Source organism: Canis lupus, chromosome 21 (assembly GCF_011100685.1).
Source record: "Canis lupus familiaris isolate Mischka breed German Shepherd chromosome 21, alternate assembly UU_Cfam_GSD_1.0, whole genome shotgun sequence".
In the NCBI taxonomy this organism is placed as follows: Eukaryota; Metazoa; Chordata; class Mammalia; order Carnivora; family Canidae; genus Canis; species Canis lupus.
Genome location: NC_049242.1, coordinates 8104692 through 8121268, shown reverse-complemented (window position 1 = coordinate 8121268; position 16577 = coordinate 8104692). Strand labels below are relative to the sequence as shown.

At 39.5% G+C, this 16577-nt stretch overlaps 1 protein-coding gene across 5 annotated transcripts in view; it reads left to right on the top strand.

The window, feature by feature from the left end:
* FAT3 (FAT atypical cadherin 3) overlaps positions 1-16577 on the top strand; it is a 643002-nt gene that overhangs the window by 308027 nt on the left and 318398 nt on the right. The window contains exons 4-5 of one of the 5 annotated variants that reach the window (XR_005375495.1): positions 5084-5245; positions 8512-8563. The exons of 3 other annotated variants lie outside the window; for them this stretch is intronic. Coding sequence is in view for 1 of the 2 variants with exons in the window: in XM_038568335.1 (XP_038424263.1) it covers positions 5084-5163 (80 nt within the window). In the remaining variant the exon portion in view is untranslated. Of the gene's footprint in view, positions 1-5083; positions 5885-8511; positions 8564-16577 lie in introns of those variants that run through there. One more of the 5 variants, XM_038568335.1, reaches the window with a different exon arrangement.

The following is a 16577-nucleotide window of genomic DNA, read 5'->3' as shown; positions in this document are numbered from 1 at the left end:
TCATAAGTACAGGCACAAAGCAGATAATGTAGCGAATGAGTATGTATGAAACTGTAAATCACCCTCGCTCCTTCTTTCAGCCATGAAAGGAGGCCTTGTCCTATAGAACATTAAATTGTGTTCATTTAATCCAACAAGTCCAGTAGAACAAATCGGGCTCATGCAGATTTATCACAGGGGGGTTATTTAAATTCAGCAGTGACCTTTGCATCTCTGTGAATGTGCTCCAAATGAACAAGGACAAAGGGAACTTTCCTACACTGTCATTATGTTCCCTGGGAGGCTGCGGGTTTCCCCATTTGATCAAGTCACAACTATGGGCTGGAAGGATGGGGGTTGGGGATTATGAGGGTGCAGAGGGCTTGGTCAGGGCTGTCCATCACAAGGGAGAACATGCTCTTTCCTGTGGTGGACTCTGGCTCTTCTTCCTGTGGCTTGATTTTGTCTGTGTGCTGGTTAAGATCGTAAGTGCTAATTTCAGAGTTTCTCAACCTCAGTGCTGTCAACATTTTGGATTGGACAAGTCTCAAGGTGGGGGCTGTCCTATGCATTATTGAGTAGGACAATAGTTGTGACAGTCAAAATACCTCCTGGCATTGTTGAATGTCTCCTGGGGGTTGAGAACTGATGAATGAGTATGGAATATTTTGTAGGATTCTTTTCCATATGGCCCTTACCAAAGCATCCTGTACAAAATGAATGACTGGGTTTGAAGGTGTGATGGATTTGTTAACCTTAAAAAAAAGTGTGTACATCTATACCTATATCTACATATATATATATATATATATATATATGCATGCATATGTATCATTAATAATACAACGAAATAAAAATGGAAAGAAATCTAGAGCTGCCCTCTGACTCTGAGTTCTTTGTTTTTTAAAGGCTCTCTGAATGCTTGAAATCAAATCCATTAGGAAAAGAACAAAATAATAACAAATCTTCAAACATAATAAATGTGGATACAGTTATCTTTTTCTCTGCTCATTATTTGGAGAGGATTTGGCTGTAACAGAATTTTCGTTAGAGTCAGTTTTGAACAGCGTTTTTCAGAAGATAGCATGAAGAAATTATTTGAGGTTCCCAGGGTTTATTCCCTTAAAATACTTTTACAGCTCCAAATCCTATTTCTGCTTAATGTCAGCCTTCTGATGGATAAATATGGGGATTGTTCTTTCCTTGAAATAAAGGTAGATGAAAAGGAAAAAAAATCCTTTTGACTTCCACTGAGGATTCTGTAGTCCTGTACCTAGATGAAGGCTCTCTGAGGTCTTTGGCATCTGTTGTAAGTATGCAGTGTTCATTCACAAGCCCCACCCGACTGGTAGATTTGTGAGGACTTCGACTAGTGTCCCAGATCTCCATCTTTAGATACAACATAGGATTGGAAAGACTTAGTGAAGTGAAAACTGGTGCCCCATTAATAATATGAAGGAAATCATTGACCTGCCCCTGCCCCTGCCAAATTAAGTCAAGTTTCAATGGACAGGATTACTAGTTGGTATCTGTTTCACCCATTTATGAGATTCAGATCTTTGAGTTAATACAACTGTTACATGGAAAAAGGATTTTATAAAACTGAATGACAATCAGGAATGGGGAAGTTTGGTAAAAGGGACAGAGGACTGAGCAGGCAGTCCTGGAGGGAAGAGAATGATGCTGCTGCCTGGCTCGGGACCCACCAGTTGTGTAAGAGGCTCAGAAGTGCCTCCCAAGGGATGAGGTGTTGGTCATTCAGTGGGGCTGGTGGTCAGTCTTCCATGTCGCTCCCTGTCCTGCTAACCCACCAGGAAGGGGCATGGAGGAGGGGTGGCGCTCCTAGATACACAGCCAGCAGCTGCTGGCAAAGCTGCTGCTGAAAATTACTGAGAATTATTTGGGAGGGTGTAAATAAAGCAGATGATGGAGTTGTATATATGTATATATTTTTTAAGAGATTGATTAAGGTCATAAATTTCTCTTTTATTTCGTCTATCTGGACATTAATTCCACAGCACTAATTTACTGCATTGGTTTATTACTTTCTTCTGTTCTGAAAGAAACAGTGAATTTTAATTGAAACCGCTGCTTGCTTCTCTACATTCTTCGCCACCATCGTTAGGGAGACTCCTGGATACGGCCTGGGTGTGTGCCTTTCTCTCCCAGATATGTGACAGGAAGGTGAGAAGAGGAACCTTCCCCAAAAGCACAGGTCTGCTCTGTGCCCCCAGCCATGCTGGTATCATCTCCCTTAGCTTAAGAAACTGGAGCCCTGGACTCATGGGCAACTTGCCAGGGTCACCCAGCTGGTCGGTGCAAAACTAGGGTTTGTCTGATTAATGATCCATAGGGCTAAAGACAAAGGCTATCTAATTTGAAAAATGGGAGCAAATTCAATAAACACTTTAATGAGCCTAGAACTTTGGATCTGGGAAATCTTTCAGATGATTAGGTGCACACTTCAAAACAGGTGTCTTACAGGTTGAATTGTGTCCTCCCCACCCTAAAAAGATGTTGAAATCCTAATTCCCCTGTGCTCATGAATGTGATCTTATTTGGAAAGAGGGTCTTTGCAGATACAATCAAGTTAAAATTCGGTAATACTGGATTAGGGTGGACTCTAATTCAGTAACTAGCATCCATATTAGGAGAGGAAAATCTAGACACAGAGACACAAACACAGAAGACAGCCATGTGAAGTTGGAGACATAGGAGTAATGACATCACAAACCAAGTAATGACAAGGACTGCCAGCAACCACTGGAAACTAGGAAAAGATAAGGAAGGATCCTAGAAGGCCTAGAGTCCTCAGAGGGAGCATGACCCTGCCTACACCCTAATTTTGGACTTCTGGCTTCCAGAGCTATGGGTGAATAAACTTCTGTTGTTTAAAGCCATCCAGTTTGTGGTACTTTGTTACAGCAGCCCTAGGAAACTACTATAAGGTGTAGTCTCAGGGTACAGATGAGAAGATTGAGCTCTCATAAAGGGGTGAGGGAAGTGCGGAGAGGTAAGGGTCACAGATTCCTAGTTCAGTGCTCTGATGACTAGACCAAATATTAAAACTTCTAGCAATTTTTATGCTAGTCAAACCTGGCATTAGTTAAATAGTTTGTTTTTAGTTTATTTTGCAGTACTTATGTTCTACTTAAGTTTATTTATTTGGTAGTTCTGAAAGGGCTAGGGGTTTTGATGAGAAACTGGTGTGACATTACATCACTCTGAGTATTTCAGAACTTCTGGAAGATCATCCTCTGATGGTGCTCTCATACTCCTTGGGGCCTGTGGGGCCACATGGAAGTTACTCTTGACTGGCACTCAGTGTCCCTCATAAATCCGGATCTCATGAGTCTTGTTAATTTTGTCATTTCTTAGTCTTTTAAAGCTGATTCTCTGGAAGCACAGTTCCTTCAAAGTACTGAAAGTTTCTACATGAGAAGTTACTACCAGGTGAAATGTAGTCTCATCATTAACCTTGAGAGCCAAAGTCCAGTTTTGTTACCACTTTATATTCTGGTCTTGTGATTTTCTGTCATCTTTGTATGACTCTGTTCCTAGCTTCTTGACATTCTTACAAAAAGATATATGTGTTTCAGAAATCTATAAGTTTTATTCAGCCAGAGGTAGATTATTCTAGGAAAGCACATGGAACTCTAACAAAATTCCAAAACCAACATGTAGTAAGTTATTGATGGCAGTCATGTCATGTTTTTTTTTTTTAAGATTTTATTTATTTATTCATGAGAGACACAGAGAAGGAGGCAGAGACATAGGCAGAGGGAGAAGCAGGCTCCCTCCGGGAAGCCTGCTGTGGGATTCGATGCTAGGACCCTGGGATCACGACCTGAGCCAAAAGCAGACACTCAACCACTGAGCCACCCAGGCATCTCGGCAGTCATGTCATGTTGTAACAAACTGACAAATGTTTTTTAAGCACTTTGCTACGTGTAGTCATAGTTAGGCTTCACAATAACACTGGAAAGGAGAGAAACCAAGTGGAGTAATGCTCAAGAGCTTGGACATTAGAATCAGATGTCTTTGCATATGAATCCCAACTTGACCACTCCTTAGCTACATGATACTGGGCCCTTTACATAACCTCTCTGAGCTTCAGTTTCTTGTTCTGTGAAAATGGGAGTAATGATAGTAACTAATGAATTGGCTTGCCACCAAGATTAAATGAGTTAATATGTGTAAAGTAGCTTAAAAAGTACTCAGCATGTAGTAAACTCTCAATAAATGTTAAATGACGATGTTTTTATGGGTAGAATGCTTTAGCTAAATCAGCATCCACACTGTATGGTTAAGGCCTTAGGCAGTTGGTGATATCAAACTACAAATAAATATAACACTTTACCTATCAATTAAGTTTTCATCTTGTGAGACTGTGTCCCTCTGCCCTGCTGACTTCCATATATGTGACTAGGTTGTGGCTGAAAAGTGGACTGTGTTGGGGCTCTCTTAGGCTCCTAGAAGCCCCTCTCTCTATTTTAGATATGTCTACTTCCCAAGAATAAAATAGCAAGATGCCTTGGAAAGAGCACTAGTAGTAGTAGTTGTGTTATCCAGATTTTTGCCCGACCACTGCCACTAACTTCTCTTAGAGCAAGTTTACCTTATTCCTGTAGGCCTCAGAATCCTCATCTGTCAACAAAGAATCAGAACCTGAGTCAAAAGCATCAACATCTGACTCACGTGCTGACACTGTTTTTCCCCATCACAGACATCACTAATTGATTATAACAGCCTTCCGTACTATGCCCACACTTTGCATCCATTTCAACCTAGCACTGATGGGGAGTTGGTATGAGAAAGGATATTTATTTGCTGTGGAAGGTCCTGAGACCATCTCTACCTCTGACTAAGTCCTGGAGTCTATCAAGGACCATGGCACTATAGAAAAGGAATAGGATTACTAATGGGAAAGACTATGTAGAAATAATTACCCAGGATTTGGTGACCCTGAGAATGTGAGAAGTGAAGAGTCCTCTCAGGGAAGATACTTTGTTGTAAATAACTTTAGAAATATCTGACCAACCTAAAAGATTATCGCATTTTTTTTCTGAGTGTTAACCCTCAACCCTTCTTTCCTTGATACTAGGATCGATATTCTCTCTTCCAAGAATTTGTTGCTGGGATTCAGAAGTAATCTCTGGCTGTGGCGAACTTGAGGAGCTATAAAACTGAGGACTCTAGGGGAATGCTGATCTCTCTCCAAAATTCATATGTTAAAATCAAATCACCAAGGCAATGCTATTTGAAGGTGAGGCTTTGGGAAATAATTACATCATAAGGGTGGAGCCACCCCTCAGCAATAGACTGAACACCCTTGTAAAAGAGACTCCAGGGAGACTGTTCCCCTTTTCTGCCATTTAAGGACACAGATAGAAGGTGCAGTCTTCAACCAAGGAAGTGGGCCTTCACTAGACATCAAATCTACTGGCATCTTAACCTTGGGTTTCCAGACTCCAGAGCTATGAGAAATAAATTTCTGTTGTTTATGAGCCACCCAGCCTCATAAACATGGTATTTTGTTATGACAGCCTGAATGGACTAAGACAGTGACTGTGTGCATGAAACAGCTGACAGACAGACAGACAGACAAGCTCTGATAGGCTTGATCCTAAGGACTTTCTGATGGCTGGCTCTGGTATTAGTGAAACTTAGCTGTGCTCTTTGCCTTTAAGTGCTCGAACATACCTTGTAGTAATAACACATAACTGCCGTCAGAGCTTGAAACGGGTTTCTCTTTATGCAAGGAAGGAGCCATAAGAGACTATTGCTGTAGAAAGCCAAGCAGGGGAGAAGCACAGAAAGAATAAATGTTCTCTAATACTGGTTGATGCACAAAGGTTGAAAACTGGAAGAGGTCTGTAGGTTTGGTAATTAGGGGAGAGATCAGTGAAAGGTTATTTGTCATTATAAATCATGTTATTTCTGGGATTTTTCATCTACATTAGCTTGAACGTTGACCACTACCTTTTCTCTTTCATTTATGAAATTCTGTGGGTCATGACCAAAAATATTTGTGGTCTCCAGCATGTGCTTGGATTAAGCCGTGTCTTTCTTTATTAATAGTTCTTAGGTAGATATTTACTGTTTTATATTTTATCTATAGGATTCCACAGGAAAATTGGCCAACAATTCTGTGAAAAGTGAATTATAGTCTTTTAGACAACTCTGCTTATCCTTAGCCTATTGAACAAGATGTGCATGATAGCCACCTGTCCTCCAGGAATTCACTCTGTGAGATTCACACAGTATACCCATAAGAAGCATGGATTTCTTCTTGGAGGGGAGCCCCATCTTATTCACATACCAACCATATGGCAATGGACACGTTTTTAACTTCTTGTGGTTCAGGTTCCCCTTTAGTAAAATGGAGATAATGAGTTGTGAGAATTAAATGGGTTAATGTATTTTATAAAGTATTTAGCTTAGTCTTGTCTATACAAAGTGTTCAATAAATATTAACTATTATAGTTAATATTAAATGCACTCAAAATTCTTGCCTTTCAACAGAATTTGTTTTCTTGAAAACTGATGAAGAGTATGTCTGATTAAATGTGTTGGAGGTCTCAGATATATATTACATATTTATGTTTTATGAGTGCCTATAGTATACCAGGCACTCTGCTAAGCAGAGGGAGTCCGGGACTGATAACACAAGGACCCTACCCTTTAAGATCTCATAGTCTAGAATCATTTCACCATCATCTGTTATTTATTGCTATTGTCACACAGCTTTAAAATGAAGAGATTAAGTAAATAATATTAAGGTTCTTTATGGGACTTTTTTCTGGCAATAATAAATGGTTATAATATTTATTGGTTGTTTTAGGAAGGAAAACATCCGAGAACATGAGCGAGGAGATGTAAAATAAATCCATCACATTAGAAACAGACAATTACAGGCCGACAGTGCTGAGCCTTTGCCAATGCACCATTTTTAAATATGGTGCCATTGCAGTTAAGCAAGACAAATCCAATTTTACCTCCTACCACTTAAGTTAATTTCTCTTCTCTGTAAAATCTCCCATTTTATAAAGACATACTTCATCTTTGCTATGTACATACTAAATTGTTCATTTTTTACTTAGTTAAATTGTTTTCTGTCATAGTGAGAAATGCTTTCCTCTTGAAGAAATGATGTTCATGCACGGGAAATAGGGATATTTATTAAAATGGTTTATTATGAAACTAGATTTGGACATATTTCTGTAATTTTAGTATTTAAGTAGTTTTAGTGCCCAATGAAATGACTTTCAGTGTAAAGTGGGCTTTGATAGTCAGAGTCTCCAAAGTCTCACCATCAGACCTTAATCAAATATAGTCAGTGGATTTATATTTACATGCATATGTTTAGAAATAGTGGACATGTTTTCAGTGGATATCCATTAATGCATTGTTGGGTTATAATGACTAGTGAATGACTTTGTGCTTTCATCTCTCTCTGATTTAATAAGCCTTTATGGATTTTGGATTCTTTGCATAGGCATGGGAGGAACATGAGGAAATAGGAAACTGCTCAGACCCAAAAGAACAAACAGGCTGTTTATCAGACAAAAACACTTCAACAAAGGAAAAACTGGGGTTGAGGGGGAACCCTGAGCTGGTCGTTGAAGGCGCATGTTGGAATTGTAATGATAGCTGGTAGCTCCTGAGATGGAGGAATTATACACAAGTGGTTTTCCCAGATAACTGAAATTCAACATTCTAAGGGCCAAAACAACAATTTTAAAAAAGAACTATATTTCTGTGCTGCTTTTCATAGCCTGTTATCTGTGTCTTTCACTTTCTCAGGCTCTCATGCTGAACATGATGATACAAGCTGGTCTGGCTTCACAGCCATGCTACCTATGCAATCATATAGGACCTGTGCTCAGAAGGGCCACATGCTTGGTTTAATGCTCTGCTGTCATGTCTGGAAATTCTTAATACTTTTTTGAATGAGGGGCTTGGCATTTTCATTTTGCACTGGGCTCTGCAAATTATGTCACCTGTCATGGATTTAGGGTTTCCATTTGGACTGTTAATTACTCTCTGGGGCCATCAAATGTAGTACTGTTTGGGTCTCCTTACTTGCACTCAGCTTGCCAGCACTCACTTCTGTTATCAGTATGCCTCTCTCTTCCAGGGCTCTGCTTTCTAATTTGCTGCTTCTCATCTGCTGAGACATCATATAAATAAGGTATTAGAATAGTAAGTAGGTTGAGAACCAGTAGGCTCTAAAGGGTGACCTTGAGGGCTCCTCCCACAGGGGGAAAGTGCCATAGCGTCCTTCCCCAGGCTTTGTGGCATTTCTGGGGTCACATGCTGGTTTTCTCTTCTCCTGTACTGCTTGCATTGGTGAAGAGGCTGTTTCTGTATAAACACTGTGTGTGTGTGTGTGTGTGTGTGTGTGTGTGTGCGCCCGCGGGGGGGGGGGGGGGGCGATCATACAGCTCTGACCCATTTCTCTTAAGGGAAAATTGCTATAAACAAACTATTTTATTTTTTTTTAATTTTTTTTTTATTTATTTATGATAGTCACAGAGAGAGAGAGAGGCAGAGACACAGGCAGAGGGAGAAGCAGGCTCCATGCACCGGGAGCCCGACGTGGGATTCGATCCCGGGTCTCCAGGATCATGCCCTGGGCCAAAGGCAGGCGCCAAACCGCTGCGCCACCCAGGGATCCCTAAACAAACTATTTTAAAAAGCCCACTTCTTTGAAATTAATCATAGACGATAAGAAAGTAAGTGAACTTTCTTTTGATAAGATTCCTGTTACATAATTCGTATAAGCTATGAAGGTTTTATCATTGACCATTAGAAAACCTTTTGGGTTCTAGTCATTTGTGTCCCTTCAGATTGTTGGTGTATCTTCAAAGCAGTGTTCTCACTGGGCATCCCCTTGTCCTAAAACAAACCTTTTAGACACAGGTCACAGTTGCTAGGGTTTTCTCTACAATTGCACAATTTCATTTTTTGTGTCTACTTAGACTTAACCAAATAAAGTGATGGTGGCTCTGCAGTGACTTTTATTTATTTATTTTTTGCTGGGGTACTTTTGTGCCTTCCAGGCTACCTCCAGCAAAAGGAAGCAAAACTAAATAAATGTTTTGTTAATTTTTAAGGCCATTCATAGTATAGTATAGTATAGTATAGTATAGTATAGTATAGCATAGCATAGTATAGTGCTGGTATTTGTATTAAAAGAAAATACGATCCTTCAAAGTAGGAAAACGGTTGTTACCAACTCCTCATCTATTTACTCATTTATGTATTCAGCATTTAGTGTGGTTTATTGAGCACTTACTGTGTGCCAGGTACCAAGTTAGACACCAGAGTACAGTGGGGAATGAGACAATTATTATTCATTCCGAAAAGAGTGCTTTCCACATGGGAATGCCCTAAGGAGAGAGAGAGAGAGAGAGAGAGAGAGAGAGAAAGAAAGAAAGAAAGAAAGAAAAGAAAGGAAGGAAGGAAGGAAGGAAGGAAGGAAGGAAGGAAGGAAGGAAGGAAGGAAGGAAGAAAGAGAAAGAAAGAAAGAAAGAAAGAAAGAAAGAAAGAAAGAAAGAAAGAAAGAAAGAAAGAAAGAAAGAAAGAAAGAAAGAACAAGCCTTGGATAATGTATGTCACTTATTGATACTGCACAGGGATTTCTGAATTCCTTTTGTAACAAAAAAGCGCTTACAGCTTTCTGAAATCCAAATATGCCTGAAATTTTCTCAACTAGTTGCTTTTGTTTAAACTCCCATTTGACATTTGAACTGTTTTCAAAATGTCATCTCTGGATTTACTTGTCTCTGAGGAATTAATATAGATCTTATATTGACATAGTCTACAAGTTGTCAGAATGCACACTGTACTAGAAATTTCCTAAGTGTTCATAAAGGCAAATTAAGGGGTCATTAGTCACTTTTTAAATCAGTTTATCCTAGGTTATGAAAGCACTTTAGATATTACAGCATCAATTCTGGGCCAAGTCTTACTTTACATGAACAGAAATGGTTAAAGATGTGGCCATGGTTAAAACAATGTCACAGTGACCTTGTCACTGTCCTCCTATTATATTTAATGTTAATGTGATTTGATATGTGGGGGAGAAAGCAGGCAATTATTGGGAAAACGCCTTCTACTTTCATAAACAGGAAAAATATGGGAGTTGGTCTTTGCTAATAGATGTCAGAATAATAATTGCAGTCATAATTGTAATTTATGTGATACTTCACAATATTAAAACTCTCACATACTTTATCTGTGATAGGCTTAGAATAACTTCTTTCACAAGATGAGAGTCCACCTAGGGAACTTGTTAGAAAAATTCTCTGGAACTAGAATCTTCTACCTCAGAATAAAAAGCAATGGACAAATCTAGGTTATGAAACTATCCTCCTTAGATCCTTTATTTTTAAGGAAGGCCAACCATAGTATTGATAGTTAAAATAAAGGAAAAGGTGGTAGTAAAAGTAGAGTCAGATGTCTGTAAACCTTATATTGAGAACAAAATTTTTTTAAGTAATGTGTTGTGTGCTTATGAATTCAGTCTGTATCATGAACTAATCATCAATAAATTCAACATTCTCTGGCCTTTAATGAGCCGATGACATTGTGCCTTGTGTTATGTATTAATTACAAACTAATTAATTCAACAAACACATATGGAAAATTCTATATCAGGTACTGCGCTCAGTCCTGGAAATACAAGAGCAGTAACAACACATCATATCTCAAGGTAAGCAGGGTCTGTCCATCACAACTCACTAAATGTGGACTTTCAGTATAGTTTCTGAGGTATTCCATCTCACTTTTGTTGATTCATACTGAACAAATGGCTCCTTACCCTTTATGGCTTTAATTTCTCCAACATCCTAGGTTCTTTGTCAGGACAAGAATAGTTATAAGCCAACCCTGTGATGCACTCGGGGAGGTACTCTTTGTGAAGCTAATTGTTACCTTTTTGTGGGGAGAAGAATCTCAGATGATTCTGTTTCAGGGTATACAGTGCCCAGTTAAACATTAAAATGTACACATTTCTCAGAGGATGTTGGTGGGGAGACACTAGGTTTCTTTTCAAAAATAAATATAGAGGGACGCCTGGGTGGCTCAGTGGTTGAGCATCTGCTTTTGGCTCAGGGTGTGATCCTGGAGTCCCGGGATCGAGTCCCACATCGGGCTCCCTGCATGGAGCCTGCTTCTCCCTCTGCCTGTGTCTCTGCCTCTCACTCTGTGTCTCTCATGAATAAATAAATAAAATCTTAAATAAATAAGTAAATAAATAAATAAATAAATAAATAAATAAATAAATAAATAACCATCCATCTGTTATAAGTTCCAATCAAATATGACAAGGACAGACTGTGCCTATCACCATCTGACCTGCCTCCCCCAACTTAGGAAGTAAGTCACATTGTGAGAGCTAGACTTTTAACAGGGACAGGTCCAATCTTCTCCCTCTTTGCCCCCTTCACATCTCATTCTTCATCACCCCCCTTATGTCATGTGAGCATTGGGGCACATTCTGGGCCATGGCTGCTGCTGGCTTTGCTGCCTGGAACACTCTTCCCCTTGATCCCCACGTGACTGGATCGCTAGCTCCCTTCAGGGCCTTCCTCATGTATCACCAGCTAACATAGCCTTTCCTGGTTGCCCCCATATGCTATTGTAATTCCTAGTTCTTGGGTGCTTTCTTTCACTCTTTTGCACTTATCACTAGCTAACAAAGTATATATGTAATCTGTTTATTTTTCTCGTTTTTTATTTCCCCCACTAGAATAGAATCTCCATGAAGGCAGAGCTTTTGTCTTTTGTTGACCATTGTATATTCTGCCTTGAACAGGGACAGCTAGTAGTAGGAATTCAGCCAGTATTCATTGAATGAATACATGAATGGATGGGTGAACTAGTGAAAGAATCAATTTGCCAGAGTTTTCAGAGATAACGATGATGTCCAAATTTGACTCACTCTGTCTACAAGCTGTATATTAACCTTCTAAACCAAGAGGCCAAGGAGTAGGTAAAGTTATGAACTGGAACTCAATCTCAAAAATTGTGTAGATGTTGGCAAGTTGGTCAGAGAGAGAAAATACAAGGTATACACAAAGGTACACAAAATACACAGGCACATGCTTTTCTGTGCTGTCTTGGGTTGCTCTGGGAATTTGCTTGCCAAGCCTCTCTATAAAGATAGCCTGTTCCCTGCTCAGGCATGGGAGTTCCATAGCCATATAGCAAAGTCATTTCAGAGCAAGCTCAGGACATGTTGTTGGTTAGAAAATAACCTTTCCATCTTGAGATTGGAAATGATAGTTGGATGTGACCAGACATTTCCAAAATTAAGCTTTTAATCCTGGAAACATTCACAACTCTACTTAGAGAAATTGTTATTTTTTCCCCACTCCTCTTTCCACGTGCCTGTTAGATTTTTCCATACGTTGTTTATAATAACTTTTCCCTGTGGTTGAAGATAACAGATTTTTGCTTTTAATTCAAGAAATGTCATCTGCTATAATGTTGTGCAACAAGATACTTTCCAAGTTTCAAAGCGAAGAATGTGTTGTTGGATTGTGTTTTTGCATGTGAAACCGTAGCTGTGGTGAAAGTACCCCCGGAGCTATGGTGTGCAGAATGTCTGCCCTTCCATCTTTGTCACTGTGCATAAGTGAATGTAAAGGTTTTTTTGTGTGTGTCATTTTAATTTAAATTCAGAAGGAGTCTATTTGTATGGTAATCATAAGCTAAGGAAAACAGTGTTTCATTCCTCTCTGGGATTTGTTCTCTGACATCTTCACATTCTCTAGTACTTTAACCTGGCAACAGCATATTAACAGCAATTCATTTGCTGTATTTTAACATGTACAACAGTACCCAGAAGATTAATACATGATGAAGAGAAGGAGCTAAGAAGGGATGTTGAGGCCATAATTAATTTTGCTTTCATATACCATATGCTAGTACTTTTTGATCTTAACTGAAATTAGAGTCACTATAGAGTTTTCAATATTAAGGTTAAAAAATGATTGTACACAGTGAAGCACAAATAGCATTGCCCTTCTTTTAAAGATTAAGGTTTTGACATGAGAGTACTAATGATATTCTCATTGTTTGGATTCATTATTTTTCTTTCTTTTTTTTTAAGATTTTATTTGAGAGAGAGAGAGAGGAAGAGAGCACAAGGGGAGGAGGGGCAGAGGGAGAGAGGGAGAAGCAGACTCCTTGGGGAGCCCGTGAGGGACTTGATCCCAGGATCCCATGATCATGACCTCAGCCCAAGGCAGGCTCTTAACTAACTGAGCCACCCATGTGCCGCTGGATTCATTATTTTTCAACAAGGACTTTTAAGGGGGTAATTTTCTTCTTGTGAGCACAATCAGGAAGGACTCCCTTCACTAACTGCTTGTCTGGCATGCCTTGAACTGAAAAGATAGACAGTTAAAGAGATTTCTCTTCCAATTCCAGTGATTACTGCATGTTCTTGTCTTAAGTGTGAGAATCGTGAGGACGTGGGTTAGATCTTCAGTCACGCCAAATGACACTGACTTGTTCAGAATACCAGTTCGATTAGATTAATTTCCCCAGATGATCCTGTTAGATGAGGTGATTCAGCTGATACCTAAAGGTTTCTTCACATCAGGGGTCCAGTGCTCAGAAGTCTACACGGGCAGATGGGCAGATAGCTAATGTAAGGGAATGAAATGGGCCCGGGTGTGGAAAACAGGACATTGGCTATACAGTTCCAGGGAAGTTTTACCTTCAACCACTGAATGTGGCCAAGTGGACATTCCCTCCCTGTGTAAAAGGCTGCAGCTATTTAATCCCAAAGGATGACTGAGTCCAGAATACTGCACTGGAATGTCCAGATCTCTTCCTTCAAGAGATGCTGCCAATTACTGTTTTCATGCAAAATCCTGTGATTGTTATAGGGTGTTAGTGCAAATCTAAAAGCAGCAATCCTTTGCACCAGCCCAGTGAAATATGCCTATGACATTGGCATTTGCAGGTCTGAGATCAAGAACAAATAGGAGCCACGTACAAGTATACATATTTAAAAGTAATAAGTCAAGTTAAAAAAATTTGTTAATAAAATGTGTTCCATCCTCCAATTTGATCAATATTCAAATCTGAAAGGCCAGATTTGAAACTAGAGTTCTCTGAGTCCTGTGAGTACCACATGAGGTGGAGCTGGGAGAGCAGGCCCAGCCTACCCGCCTACTCATGCCCAGCTTCTCTTCTCACCCCCGGCTCACTCCCATGTGCACGTGTCCCTCACACCCTAGGCCATGTGTCCAAGCTCTGGTCTCCTACTCCCCCATGCTCCACCCCTCTGTGAACAGCTCCTCGTAACCAATCCTCAGTCTTGAGCACTGGACAGGCATGATCTGTCCTAAAGGAATGGATCCAGCAAAGACACTCACTCAGGCCTTAGCAACAGGCCAGGTAGTCATTTGGGCAGAGAATTCCAGAATGTCTAGAACTAGTGTTTGGTCTGTCTCGAATCTCAGCCTTAGAATGTGTATGGATGGGCATGTGCAGACACCAACTGGGCATATCTCCTTGGCTTCTCAGGCTCCAGGTTTTGTGAGGAGAGGCATAGCAGAAGGAGGGCCAGGGGTATCTTCTGCCTTGTGGGAGCAGAGGCCCTGGTGGCTGAGATCTAAGGGCAGTGTTCAGGTCCTTGACTTATGGAATATTTGCTCTTGATCAGATCTTAGAAAATACTTTATTAGTCTCATGCTATGAGAGGCAATACATATTCCGCTCGAATCACAGGCTTTTTATTTAGACATATTGGATATATCTGAATCTAATCCCATGTCCAACACTTGTGGATCAGTGACATGTGACTTAGCCTTGATTTGCTGCTCAGGAAAGTGGAGATGAAATCTGTTTTATTCTGTCACATCAGGGGCTTTTCTGATCAATGCTGGTTGCGGTATTTGGGTACAGATTCATCCCCACAGAACATCCACCCTGGGGAATATAGATTTTATGGAACTCTCTCTGTTACAGTTGTTTTCTAATGCTCTTCTGGTTAAATACAAGGACAATCTTAGCCTGCCTTGCTAGTTCTTGAATTATCTTTCACTTTTCCCTGAGGAAAAGAACAGAGAAAGGAAATTACCAAGACAATATTGTTTAAACTTGAAAAAGTTCATGTCTTCTCTCTGAATCTGATGGTGATAACTTTAGCTTTTAGGGTCTTTATTTTCAAAGCTACATATAATTCCTAAAATTAATTTGTTCGCAAGACATGGCGTGTAGATTCTTTCCTAAATTTCCCTGGAAACTTAGGTAACTTTTTTGAATTACCTTAGTAAGAGATGTTTTCAAAGACAGCTTTTTGTTTTTGTCTTAGGAAGGAAGGAGAGAAGAGAAGGAAAAAAGATTTCTTTACTAAAAGGAAAATATTTTAAGCATGATTTAAACCAAAGCTTTTCTTAAAGTGTAAGACTGGCTACATGTGTATGGAATTTAGAATTTATTACTGAAGTGAGGGAAGTTGGCATTGGCAGCAATGACCAGTGAGTGTTGGCATCAAGCTTATATTCTCTTCATGTAGTATATTAAGTCAATTGCTTAAAAAGGAAAGTCTGGCTAATTAGCCTGCCAAGATCATAAAGCTAACTGTCTGGTTCTCATGCTGTATACTCCTGAAAACCCCATTAGAGAATACTTCTTTTATGTGCAGAATAGTTGTAAATGCCTAAAAATGTCATCATTGCCTTTTCATCTTGGAAAGGTAGTAGATATTATTGGATACCCACTTCCTCATAGACTCATTCACATTTTTCTTATCCTTAAGCATTGTTCCCCTATCAGGACATTTTTGATTTAGGACATGCAATCAACCATATTTTGGTACACGCAGAGATCTAGTTGTATATAAGAATATTTCAAACCAAGAAACCCATTCAAAATGTTTTTTTGCTGCTTTAATTTTAGAGAAATCACTTGATTTTATTATATTAGAGGTTAAGATTTTATTTTTACTCACCATCAGCCTGTCATTGAAGTACCTTCTCTCTTCATCAGTTACGTGGCTCCAGCAGGTTGAAAGATTGTGTTGTGGATCTCAGGTAATGGTAGAAGAAGATAATATGAGAATGTTATGATTTGGGCACTTAGTGAAAATACAGATTGATGATGGTGACGATAATGGTATGGCAATTTATATTCTGGTTAATCTTTGCCAAGCATAGTTAACAGCAGTTATTTCAGACTCACAATAGCACACTAAAGTTTGTGATATTAGTATTATTGTTTCCAATTTATCACTAAAGAAAATGATGCTCAGGAATCTACCTTGCCAGAATCACTGAGTTAGTAAACATCAGGATCAGGACTCAAGGTCAGATTTCAGTGCCTCCAGAGCCTGTGTTTCTGTCCAATACACCATGGACAGAGAGATAAATGACAGCCAACATTTTTTAGTAATAGGAACGCTTTACACATATGCTTTCATTTCGTTTAATGCCAACAAGCTAGAGAAGGGTATTATGATTAGCTGCATTTTATAGATGAGGACACTGAAGCTTAGAGAGTTTTATAAATGTGCCCAAATCATACAGCTTGTAAATTCAAGAGTTCAGATATACTCCAGAGATTTGAGATTG